Genomic DNA, 12424 nt, shown 5'->3' on the forward strand with positions numbered 1-12424 from the left:
AGCCACTCACTTTCAGACCATGGCTGGCCTTAGAGGACCTGATTTGCCTCTTACCTTCTATGCACGTAGCTGAAGCTCCCACCCATTCTCCGTACTGGCACAGGGTGGTGTTCTCGCCCCTCTGGACTGGACTCGAATCCACGCGAAATAATGTTCGTCACTTCTAAAGGTGTGTCCACACATTGTTGACTGGCCGTCGATCGATGTCGACTGAACCGTCAACACTGCCTCGACAACATGGATTCGCCTCGTCTATCGATACAGACCGACCGTCGATACGTCGTTCCGGTCGTCTCGGTTTGGACACACCTTAATGAGTTCGGTGACATTATAGCCGCACGATTTCTTGCGGGTTCGAGCTATAGATAAAAAAAATAATAATAAAATAACATGAGAAAAATACTACTAGATTTGAATAATTACGCTTCTAAGCTATGTTCTTCCGCGAATTCACGCAAGCTTAGATACTTACGCAAACATACGGGCAGCTCCTTCGGGTACCAGTTGCCATCCACGAGGCAGGTATGTTCGGATTTACCGGTAATTTGAAAGCCGACCTCACACGTGTAGTTTACTTTGCATCCTACCGTGTAGCAGGAGCCTTCGTGACTGCCGTGCGCAATGGTGGGCGGGTCACCACAGGATTTTGCTGAAATTGCACACATAGAGTAGAATTTCAAACTACAAAAATTTTGCGCACTGCTCAAATTGACTTTCTAGTAGGGCAGAGACTTAACATCACTCTTTTTTAAGGGGTTTTAGTGACGGGAGTTTAACCTCTATTCGGCGACGAGCAACCCGCCTACTCACTATCAGGTAGACCTGACAGGTACACCTGATCAGGTCCGCCTGTTAGGTCTACCTGATACCTGATGAGCAGACACACTATTAGGTAGTCCTGACAGGCGGACCTGATCAAGCTCACCTGATAGTGAGTGGCTGGCCTTAGATTACGGTGGTAAAGGGTCTTTTCAGTCCTATTCCAACAGGATAAACAAGGTATATTCTATTCTATTCAATTATATTCTATTCTACTCACATAAACCACACACGCACCTCCAGGTTGAGAGTCAGTGCCCTTGACCACTCAGCCACAGAGGCGGACACATAAATGGCACATACTCACACAAAAACCTAAACCAGCCTACTGGCATTTATGTGTATAGGACCCTCATATCACTTACGATCGCAGGAAATGTCCGGGCCGAACCAGGTGGCTGTATTTTGGCTGTCCTTAGCATGACACCGGGCCGACTGAAAGCCCTTGGTGACAAAGCCGGGGTCACACTGGTCAGCACAGAGGTGATTTTTCACTCTTTGGGTGTAATGGCCCACCACACTTGCTGCCACGGGACACTTATGCCTCTGAGTGAGATTTTACTACTTGTTTTATGAAAAAAAAATCCAAAAATTAAAGAGTCTGTCTCTCATGTTAAGGGAGGTGTTTTAATACATGGGTTTCTGTGGGTAATCACCATGGAATGTGCTTTGGCAAACCTCTTAGAAGGTGAGGTGACAAGAGCCTTGCACCGATGATAACTCACCGGGTTGACATTTGGGTATGTGGGTCCAAGTCCCGTTGGAACACTGCACGGGCGTGTTATTCACACTGGGCGCTGGCTCGTACATATTCTCGCAATAGACCCCTAGTTGTTCCCCGTGTTGCACCATGGTAGGCTCGTTGGCCTTGCTCAGGAGAAGCTGCTGAGAGGTGAGATCACCTGTGAATAGATTTAAGATTAATTTATTCAAAATCCCAGATGGGATAGTTTATAATACATTACAATCGGGCTTCAATACAATCTGGGGGCCGTGTTTGTCGGGCTGGGGGACTTTAAACAGGGAGGATATCAGCCTGAATTTCCTTTACTAAAGAAATAGCCAAGGTTTTAGTGTGAAGGGTATCCACTCGTAAAATATGTGTAGTCAAAATCAAAATATGTCAGCCCAAAGAAATCTCCCTAACTAGGGCTGATCGGGAGGCTGACAAAACGCCGACTTCGTCTGAACACGGGAAAAGCCGAAGAAAAAGAAGAGGAAGGTTTCTCCTATTCAAGCAGAATAAGCAAAGTACAAATTTTCCATTCTAATTTCTTTATGGATTTGGTTCTCTTACCTGTATATGACACTGGCGTTGAATTGAAAGCCGTAATATTGATAGACTCGTCTTTCAGGAGAGATACTTTGCCGTGGGATATTGCTGGGACTACACAGGGAGCTGTGCGGAAATAAAAAGACAAAGAATCCATAAAGAGTTGCTAAAAAAGTTAAACAACCAGAACGCCCTTCTTATGAAAGCTTGAAAAAGTTTATCAGAACATTGACAACTGAGATCTTGGGCCCGTTGCATATTAGAAGCGTAGTCGCGCGACTTTAAGTGGGGTTTTTCAGACGACTACGAGCTCCTAAAAGTCGCACGACTACGTTTTCAATGTACGACGGACTTTATCGTCCCGAAATCGAAGGGAGAAGGAGGACAAGATAGGAGAAATCCAGCCGTTCCAAGGTCGAACCTTAATTGTTTGGAATAAAGTTCGCCCCGGGCGGGGAATTTTACAAGGCAGACATGCTGACTAGACCCGCAAGGCTGCTGTTTTCTATTCTAATGCCGACCACTCACACTCATACCGTCTGACAGACCGCGGTCTCAAGTTTTGTCTGCCACACACGTTCCAACAGACCTGGTCTAAGGCCAGTCACTCACTATCAGGTAGGGGCTCGTTGGCCTTGCTCAGGAGAAGCTGCTGTGAGGTGAGATCCCCTGTGAATAGATTTAAGATTAATTTATTCAAAATCCCAGATGGGATAGTTTATAATACAATACAATCGGGCTTCCATACAATCTGGGGGCCGTGTTTGTCGGGCTGGGGGACTTTAAACAGGGAGGATGTCAGCCTGAATTTCCTTTACTAAAGAAATAACCAAGGTTTTAGTGTAAAGGGTATCCACTCGTAAAATATGTGTAGTCAAAATCAAAATACGTCAGCCCAAAGAAATCTCCCTAACTAGGGCTGATCGGGAGGCTGACAAAACGCCGACTTCGTCTGAACACGGGAAAAGCCGAAGAAAAAGAAGAGGAAGGTTTCTCCTATTCGAGCAGAATAAACAAAGTACAAATTTTCCATTCTAATTTTTTCTTTATGGATTTGGTTCTCTTACCTGTATAGGACACTGGCGTAGAATTGAAAGCCGTAATATTGATAGACTCGTCTTTCAGGAGAGACACTTTGCCGTGGGATATAGCAGGGACTACACAGGGAGCTGTGCGGAAATAAAAAGACAAAGAATCCATAAAGAGTTGCTAAAAAAAGTAAAACAACAAGAACGACCTTCTTATGAAAGCTTGAAAAAGTTTATCAGAACATTGACAACTGAGATATTGGGGCCGTCGCATATTAGAAGCGTAGTCGCGCGACTTTTAGTGGGGTTTTTCAGACGACTACGAGCTCCTAAAAGTCGCACGACTACGTTTTCAATGTACGACGGGCCTTATCGTCCCGAAATCGAAGGGAGAAGGAGGACAGGATAGGAGAAATCCAGCCGTTCCAAGGTCGAACCTTATCTGTTTGGAATAAAGTTCACCCCGGGCGGGGAATTTTACAAGGCAGACATGCTGACTAGACTCGTAAGGCTGCTGTTTTGTAATGCCGGCCACTCACCCTCAGACCGTCTGACAGACCGCGGTCTCAAGTTTTGTCTGCCACACACGTTCCAACAGACCTGGTCTAAGGCCAGTCACTCACTATCAGGTAGACCTGAAAGGAACACCTGATAGTGTGTCTGCTCATTAGGTAGACCTAACAGGCGGACCTTTTCAGCCGTGTACCTGTCAGGACTACCTGATAGTTTGTGAGCTCATCAGGTATCAGGTAGACCCCACAGGTCCGCCTGTCCTGACAGTGAGTGGCCTGAGACAGTCAGAGAGTGACCGGCCGCCGACATGAAATGTGTTTTTCGTACCCATGTGCACGTGGAAATATGAAGCTGCAGGTCAAGAGAGAGAAAGAAAGAGAGATGAAAGCGAGAATGAGAGGGAGAGAGAGGGGGAGAGAGATGAAAGAGGGTTAAGAGAGAAAACTGAGAGAAGGAGAGAGGGGGGAGAGAAAGATAAAAAAAGAAAGAGAGATAGAAAGCTGGGTGAGAGAGAGAAAGAGCATGAATAAAACATAAATAAATAATGTAGGTCAACATAACCATCCACTTCCTTTTCACCCTCTTCCTCACCTTTCACCTTCTTCTTCCCTTTTCACCCTTCATTCCGAGCCCTTGACTTTGAAATCAGGTAAAACCCTCAGCCTCTTTAGAGTCATCCCATTTCTTCCCTTAACATCTGAAACAGGACCGTATCTGAAGCAAGGTTAGGTTAGGTTAAGTTAGGTTAGGTTAGGTTTGGTTAGGTTAGGTTGCTTTTTTACCCTACATAGCTACTCAGTCCGCTACTCACCTGGCTTGATACAAGACATGCCACAGGATCCGTCGCACAAGCACTTTTTCTTCTTGCTCTTACAGTCTTCATCTGACGAACACTTGCGCAGACACTTCTGACCCTGTAAAATATTTGGAAACAAAGATTAAATATATTATTAGGGGACAGGAATCAGGGCCGTCTGGCTGGAAGATGTTAAACAGGGAGTAGACCAGCTCAGTTTGGCTGGGGGACTTTAAACAGGGAGTATACCAGCCTGAATTTCCCTAAGAAATAGCAAAAGTTGAGTGCGAAGGCATCCACTCGTAAAATTTGTAACCAAAACCAAATGTCAGTCCAAAGCAATCATCCTAGTTAGGGCTGATCGAGAGGCAGACGAAAAACGCCGATCCCGTCTGTACACGGGAAAAGGCGAAAAGAAGAAGAAGAGGAATCAGGGCCGTATTTACCCCTCGCCCCACCCCCTTCGCCCTCGAGCTTACTGTAGACCAGACTCCCAATATTTGGAGCATCCAGCCTGTGGCGTCCCTGCGGCCTGCGGCAGGTCTAAGAAGGAGGAGGAAGGAATTTTAATTGTGTTGAGCATAAATAATGCTTGTCACAAATGTCATTCCCTGCTTAATGCACTACGCTAAATTTTATGACTTTACTTGGACTCGAACCACCAACCTCCAGATCCGAAGTCCACCGCGCTAACCTTGATAGTGTGTCTGCTCATTAGGTAGACCTAACAGGCGGACCTTTTCAGCCGTACCTGTCAGGTCTACCTGATAGTTTGTGTGCTCACAAGGTATCAGGTAGACCCGACAGGTCCGCCTGTCCTGATAGTGAGTGGCCTGAGACAGTCAGAGAGTGACCGGCCGCCGACATGAAATGTGTTTTTCGTACCCATGCAAAGTGGTGGTGGGTACCGCCAAGTGCCGTCGCTCTGGCACACCGAGCTCGAGTTTCCCAGCATGATCATGTTGCTATGGCAACGGAATATTAGGCTAGCGCCCAATCCGGTCCCGGACTCGATGTTTTCGATCCAACCGTTGTGAATCGGGCCAGGATGAGCGCAATTAATCTCTGGAAAAGAAAATCTTACACGGTCATTTTGTCTTGGCGTCGAGGTGTGGACATTTCAAGTTTTTGTCGTTTTGATAGCAGAAATATGGACTTTGAGTACTTTTAACTTTTTTAGGTCTACTAGCAAACTTGAACGTCAATTACTTGGGTGATCACTGACCAGCTACGGCCAGCCAATCACTATCAGGTAGACCTGACGACAGGTACACCTGATCAGGTCTGCCTGATAGTGAATGGCTGGCCTAAGTAGAATTCTCAAGATCATAAAAGAGGCAGAACTCCTTCGGAATTGTCCCTGTACAGGTCTGCCCCAAATTTGTGAACAATTTTGATATTAGACCTAAAATTTTGCTATTAGACATTTCTGAGCCCAATTCTTGACCAATCGTATTTTGGACAATAAAGACATGTAAGATTTTCTTTGCACAGATATTTGACAATTTTAAGAAAGGCTAATCCAGACAATTCTAAGCACAGAACATGCATGCTGCTAACATCCCAAAAGGGGATTTAGCTAAAAATGGCTCCAAGATAATTAAACGTAAATTGAGGAAAGTTATCCCCGCGTTCTATTTTTTGTAGCTGAGTTGAGATTTGATTGATCAAGGATCACTCAATAATGGCAATCAAGAACTTGGCTCATACAGAGGTGTGTTAATAAAGTGGCTTCTTAACTCTCTGGTAGCTAATGCAATATAACATAGGGTTCTGGGCTCAAAATTGTCTAGGACTTTGTAGAGGGAAAAAAGTTGGTTAATACCTAATTCTAATAAAACAGAAATAATCATGTAACATCTATTGGATGTGTGTCTACTTTGAGGACATTAAAATATCTCCTCTTAGTGTAACCTGAGATTAGATCATTCTATTAAGCAACCCTTATACACAATACACATATGTCCCCAACAGCATCCATATTATAAGCAAGCTTCCGACTCGAGTTGGAAACACAATATGCATGCTTTTATTAAACAACCTAGTTAGGATGGAAACAGAAAGTGTGCTTACTGCTTTATCCACTTGGGCATATTCTATCAGATTCTATTCTATTCAATTCCACTCTATTCTATTCTATTCTATTCCCTTATACTCGTATGTATTTAATTCTATTTCTATCCTGTTCTATTCAATTCTATTCTACCTTGACACTTGGGCATCTGTCCGCTCCACTTCTTGTCCGCGCCGCACTGCCGTTTCGACTGCCCCTCCAGCGTGTACCCATAGTTACACTCGTAGCTGACCACCGAGTTGTACGAGGTGGACGTGTAGATGGCTTTCCCGTGGACGGGGGAGTCGGGCGTGGCGCACTGCACCGCTGTAACCACAATAAGAACAACCCCCCACCGAGGACCGAAAGACAGCAAACTTCTACGCGACCAATAATGTTTACAAAGAACAACTGGACTCGAATCCACGCGAAATAATGTTCGTCACTTCTAAAGGTGTGTCCACACATTGTTGACTGGCCGTCGATCGATGTCGACTGTCACACTGGTAATGGATTGTGGCGCCAATATCGAACGTAGTCTGTGTGGACGCGGCGTTCACACGGGCATGGTTGATAACGGGGGGTAGTCCGCAGAATACTGAAAAGTGTGGAATGACCTTTTTTGTAGAGCAGTAAAAAAGAAAGTGATGATGACAGATGGAACTAAAACAAAGTAGGTACCTACCTAATATAACAACGAAGGTCTTATCGTCTTAATTGAAGAGAGAAGGGCAGGATAATAGAAAGTCAGCCGTTCTGATAACGAACCGAATTTGTTTAGGATGAAGTCCGCCGCGCTACTTAGCGCTTACAAGGGAGACGTTCTACCCTCCAAACTAGCAAACCTAGCAACTTATTATTTGCTTAGAAACACTAGCTTTTGTGATATCTCACCCACAACTTTTGTGATACCCACCAACGTTGTGAAGAAGCTCTCTGCTTTACCACAAAGAATTCATGATTTGATTTTCCATTTAAATTCGCCAGTTAAGATATCCTCCGTCTTTCGGCCTTGTACGCCTGGTACTTACAGTTCTGTTTACAGGTCGGAGTAGGCCCGGACCAACTGCCGTCAGCTTGACACACACGCTCCTTGGGCCCGACCACATTGTAACCCGGCTCACATGAGTAGACCGCCTTGTCGGAAAATAGGCGGCCGCTAACGTGTACCGTTCCCATGCCTGGATTGGTGAGGTCCTCACATTCCCGCTCTGAAAAGGGGTAGAAATATCAGAAACACCTATTGATTTTGTTTTACTTGCCTGATTTTATTAGGCACGTTATGGTACCTATTCGGTAAGGTAGAAAGGTAAAATAGATATAGGTACCTACCTACCTAAGTACCAACCCTACCTAAATGTAAGTTTCGAAAATTAAATTATTATTTAAAATTCCTTTTTATTATTATTGTTTTCTGTAGTTAATGCCCCCCAAAAAAAAAAAAAAAAAAAAAAAAAAATTTTCAACTCAAACCCGTCCTTACATTTGAACAGAGCCCGCATGCCGTGATCTGTTTTAGGGGCTATCACCATTCCATGTCGGGGAACCTTGGGCAGAACCTTGCAACGCGCTGTGAAAAGAGGGGCGAAGGACGTGAGTGGAGGAAGTGTCGAAAATTTCTAGTAGGTATAACCTACCACCTTCCACCATAGTACACTATTGCCTGCAGTATGGCACCATGAAATAGGTATCATCACTAGGTATATTCGTATTTTATTATGCCTCTCTGTGCGCAAAGAGGCAGCACAGAGAAGAATAAAAATTTAACAAAGATACAAGGAATTGAGGCTGGTGTCCTCCCTGTTTAAAGTCCCTCATAACCAATAAAGTGTCTAAATGCCAGCCTTGTTAGCTTGGTTGGTAGCGCGTCTGCCTTGCAAGCGCTAGGCCGCGGGTTCGATTCCCGCCCCGGGTGTATTTTATCCTGAAGGGATAATGATCGTTCTCGAAACGGCTGGCTTTCTCCTATCCTCTTTCCTTCTCTCTTCGATTTCGGGACGATAAGACCCTAGCAGTTACAATTCCCAAACCTCAAAAAAATGTCTAAATAAATACATACCTAAGTACAAAGTTCTTCTCGCATTCATACATGATCTGCTTGTTGTTAGTGATCTTCTTCACATAGGGGCGATAGTCATAGATGCCCATGCTACCAACAAGCATCACCCGGCCATTTTCCACATAGCCTGGGAACGGACAGTAGACTGAAAAACAAAGAAAATCAGTTAGTCCAGCCCATCACTATGAGGTATACCTGACACCTGATGAGCACACACACTATCAGATGGACCTGATCAGGTGTACCAGTCTTGACAGTGAGTGGCTGGCCTTAGAACACTTGATAGAGAGAGGTTTGTAAAGAGTAAGTGAGTTATTAAAAAGAACTCAGTGGACTACTCAGTCAATGAGTCACATCCTGATTCCCATTGACACCTATAGAGAATTGAGGAGTTAAGCCCGCCATTCACGCTCAGACTTGGGACTGTCAGACAGTTAGAACGTGTGAGGCGCCTTGAGACCTAAGTCTGTCAGACCGTCTGAGAGAAATGGCTCTGAAGCTTTTTCCTTCACACAAGTTCAGACGGTGGCTGGCCCAAAGGTGTGTCCACAGTTCCACACATAGTCAACCCGCCGACAATCAACATCAATCGATGTCGACCATCCTTACAACATAAATTATTAACCTCGTTGATTGACGACCGGTCGACTATGTTTGAACACACCTTGGGAAATCAAAGTGTCTCTAGCTCTGTAGGTGATTTGGGAAGGTCAGTTAAAGTAGCCTGCCATTTGGAACAATCCCCTATGTTCGACAGAACATCGAAATTTCGCCTGGGTCGTGCTACCTTACCGGACCTGATTTGCCTCTTACCTTCTATGCACGTAGCTGAAGCTCCCACCCATTCTCCGTACTGGCACAGGGTGGTGTTCTCGCCCCTCCGGACTCGAATCCACGCGAAATAATGTTCGTCACTTCTAGAGGTGTGTCCACACATTGTTGACTGGCCGTCGATCGATGTCGACTGAACCGTCCACACTGCCTCGACAACATAGATTCGCCTCGTCTATCGATACAGACCGACCGTCAACACGTCGTTCCGGTCGTCTCGGTTTGGACACACCTTAATTAATGAGTTCGGTAACATTATAGCCGCACGATTTCTTTCGGATTCGAGTTATAGATTCGAAGAGAACAAAAATTTACTAACAAAAGTTACTAAGTCTACCATCAATAGAACAAAAACTTTAGCGAAAATCGCAGTAAATTGATAGTGAACTGGTAAATTTCTGAGCTGAGACCATTCAGTCAAAAGTTCAGTGAAAAGGGCGGAAATATACCTAGGTACCTCAAACTAAATCCTGTATTTCCCTTTAATAGGTGGAAAATGGGTTTCAGAAGGGGGGAAAAAATAAGAAAAAAATACTGCTAGATTTGAATAATTACGCTTCTAAGCTATGTTCTTCCGCAAATTCACGCAAGCTTAGATACTTACGCAAACATACGGGCAGCTCCTTCGGGTACCAGTTGCCATCCACGAGGCAGGTATGTTCGGATTTACCGGTAATTTGAAAGCCGACCTCACACGTGTAGTTTACTTTGCATCCTACCGTGTAGCAGGAGCCTTCGTGACTGCCGTGCGCAATGGTGGGCGGGTCACCACAGGATTTGGCTGAAATAGTGTACATCAGGGTGTTTATAAAGTCCGTCGACCCCTGAATATTTTTTGAACGGCCAAAGATGAGAAGCTGAAATTTAGGTTCTATCTTTTACAATACCATTTTTTTAAGTACTCGCCAAACTTCGGCCGGAGCCAAGTTCGGCCCCAGGGGGGTCAATTTTAAAATCTTAAATAGGAAACCTCTGATTGTGTTATACCAAGTTAAAGAACATAAAAATTAAATTATTTAAAACAGATTAGAGCTCTATCCGGCCACCAGGGCCGGAGTTATGGCCTATTCAAATTTTCATTTTGCGATGTTCGTCCGCCAATAGGGGGAGTACCACAGATGGAAAATTCATTTTAAATTTTAATATGATTTGTGCATCAATGAGGTCCCACTAAATACTCGTATATTATTCATTTTGATATTCAGATCATAAAATTAGGTTTGGATTTTCTATCCCGATGACCTCAGGGGGTGAAAATTGATTGTTTCTAAATTTATAAGGAGCTCTTCCACCCAACACTTACGATCGCAAGAAATGTCCGGTCCGAACCAGGTGGCTGTATTTTGGCTGTCCTTAGCATGACACCGGGCCGACTGAAAGCCCTTGGTGACAAAGCCGGGGTCACACTGGTACCTTGCTAAAGAAATAGCAAAAGTTGAGTGCGAAGGCATCCATTCGTAAAATTTGTAACCAAAACCAAATGACAGTCCAAAGCAATCATTCTAGTTAAGGCTGATCGAGAGGCAGACGAAAAACGCCGACCCTGTCTGTACACGGGAAAAGGCGAAAAGAAGAAGAAGAGGAATCAGGGCCGTATTTACTCCTCGCCCCACCCCCTTCGCCCTCGAGCTTACTGTAGACCAGACTCCCAATATTTGGAGCATCCAGCCTGTGGCGTCCCTGCGGCAGGTCTAAGAAGGAGGAGGAAGGAATTTTAATTGTGTTGAGCATAAATGCTTGTCACAAATGTCGTTCCCTGCTTAATGCACTACGCTAAATTTTATGACTTTACTTGGACTCGAACCACCAACCTCCAGATCCGAAGTCCACCGCGCTAACCACTACACCACTGTGAAGTTGGTGGCAGGTCTAAGAACTCACCATGAACGTAGCGCGTGCCTCACACCACTGTGAAGTTGGTGGAAGGTCTAAGAACTCACCATGAACGTAGCGCGTGCCTCATCCCTAGGACACTCCGGCGAGGGGAAGTTCCGCGGATTCTTGTACACCCTGTCGTCATCGAATGATTGTTTGTCCTCTTCAGTGTCGTCGTCCTCATCTTCATCTTCATCCTGGTCAGCGTTCTGCTGGATACAACCTGGTCCGGGAGGACAGAAGAGGGAGAAACTTTATTTTAAAGAGGTTTGATGGAGGCATGGAGGTAACTGTAACTTGAAGGTACACAGCTTAACTCCATACACAAAAAGCCCACTCTGAGGCTTAGATGTAAGGGCAACTACCCCAAAAGATGGGTTAAGTTTATACAAACATAGAAGGTCCTATCGTCCCGAAATCAAAGGAAGACAGGATGGGAGAAAGGCAGGCGTTGTTACGACGAACCTTATCTGTTTAGGATAGGTAATGTTCGCCCGGGGCGGGAACCCCCAACCTTGCGCTTACAAGGCAGACGCTTTATTCTCCACGCTAACTTAGCTGAAATGCTGGAAATGACAATTTAGTAATCTACACCCTACAGATTCGGCTCCCTATGAGGCCTTAGAATCCTTAGATGGAAAAACTGTTCCTTCCATCAGAGTGAATGGTTCAATAGAATCAAATGATGTCTAAAAGTCAAGAATTTATTTATTTTTTTTATTTTTAAGTAGGTATGCCTACCTATCTACATTAGTACCTGTAGGTACTATAGGAGTTTCTATAAATCTAAAATTTTATTATCTAGACTTCTAGACCAACAAATCCAACAATAAAATAAACAATCTCACCTGTGATGTTCAATTGATAGAACAGCAAGAGGGGAACCAACAGCAAAAGCAGACGAGACGACATGTCGCCACACAAGGAGTGATATTTTTAGACTGGAACGACGACAAATTGTTCTCGAAATCAATTAACTTAATAATAAATTAAACAAACAAGAGAAAACACTAGACAGTTTAGGGAGAGAGAGAAAAATGTAAAAATGTGAGAAAATTATTTGGAGAGAACCTATGGCTGGATATGCAGGTAGGTATTTGCCTAAATAAAATCAAGACCCTACCTTTTTAGGTAGACACTAACACGAATGATACCTACTACGTATCTAATAATTCAA

At 44.5% G+C, this 12424-nt stretch overlaps 2 protein-coding genes across 4 annotated transcripts in view; both read right to left on the reverse strand.

Annotated features, from left to right (window-relative positions):
- Window positions 1–9429, reverse strand: part of LOC103514151 (complement factor H-like) — a 29432-nt gene extending 20003 nt beyond the window's left edge. For 2 of the 3 annotated variants that reach the window (XM_026827199.1, XM_026827198.1), the window contains exons 1-2: window positions 7947–8044; window positions 55–122 (exon numbers count right to left, since the gene is read on the reverse strand). In XM_026827199.1, coding sequence (XP_026683000.1) covers window positions 55–122; window positions 7947–8014 — 136 coding nt within the window. In that variant the 5' untranslated portion in view covers window positions 8015–8044. Of the gene's footprint in view, window positions 1–54; window positions 123–7946; window positions 8045–8541; window positions 8687–9354 lie in introns of those variants that run through there. The other variant, XM_026827200.1, reaches the window with a different exon arrangement.
- A 494-nt stretch (window positions 9430–9923) lies between these two features.
- LOC113469461 (sushi, von Willebrand factor type A, EGF and pentraxin domain-containing protein 1-like) lies at window positions 9924–12159 on the reverse strand. The gene is made up of 4 exons (XM_026827192.1): window positions 12096–12159; window positions 11313–11470; window positions 10676–10778; window positions 9924–10153 (listed from the first exon to the last, which is right to left on the reverse strand). Exons 1-4 carry the CDS (start codon window positions 12157–12159, stop codon window positions 9924–9926), a joined length of 555 nt encoding a protein of 184 aa, XP_026682993.1.
- Window positions 12160–12424: the final 265 nt, after the last annotated feature.

The sequence above is a fragment of the Diaphorina citri genome, unplaced genomic scaffold (genome assembly GCF_000475195.1).
Source record: "Diaphorina citri unplaced genomic scaffold, Diaci psyllid genome assembly version 1.1 scaffold1091, whole genome shotgun sequence".
Taxonomy (NCBI): Eukaryota; Metazoa; Arthropoda; class Insecta; order Hemiptera; family Psyllidae; genus Diaphorina; species Diaphorina citri.

Bases quoted from the DNA above. Each gene is read 5' to 3' on its own strand.
- LOC113469461 (XM_026827192.1), bottom strand. From the start codon at position 12,159: ATGTCGTCTCGTCTGCTTTTGCTGTTGGTTCCCCTCTTGCTGTTCTAT. The intron at 11,471-12,095 runs GTGAGATTGTTT...CTCCCGGACCAG, and splicing joins CTATCAATTGAACATCACAG to GTTGTATCCAGCAGAACGCT. The intron at 10,779-11,312 runs GTGAGTTCTTAG...GCAAGGTACCAG, and splicing joins AGGCACGCGCTACGTTCATG to TGTGACCCCGGCTTTGTCAC.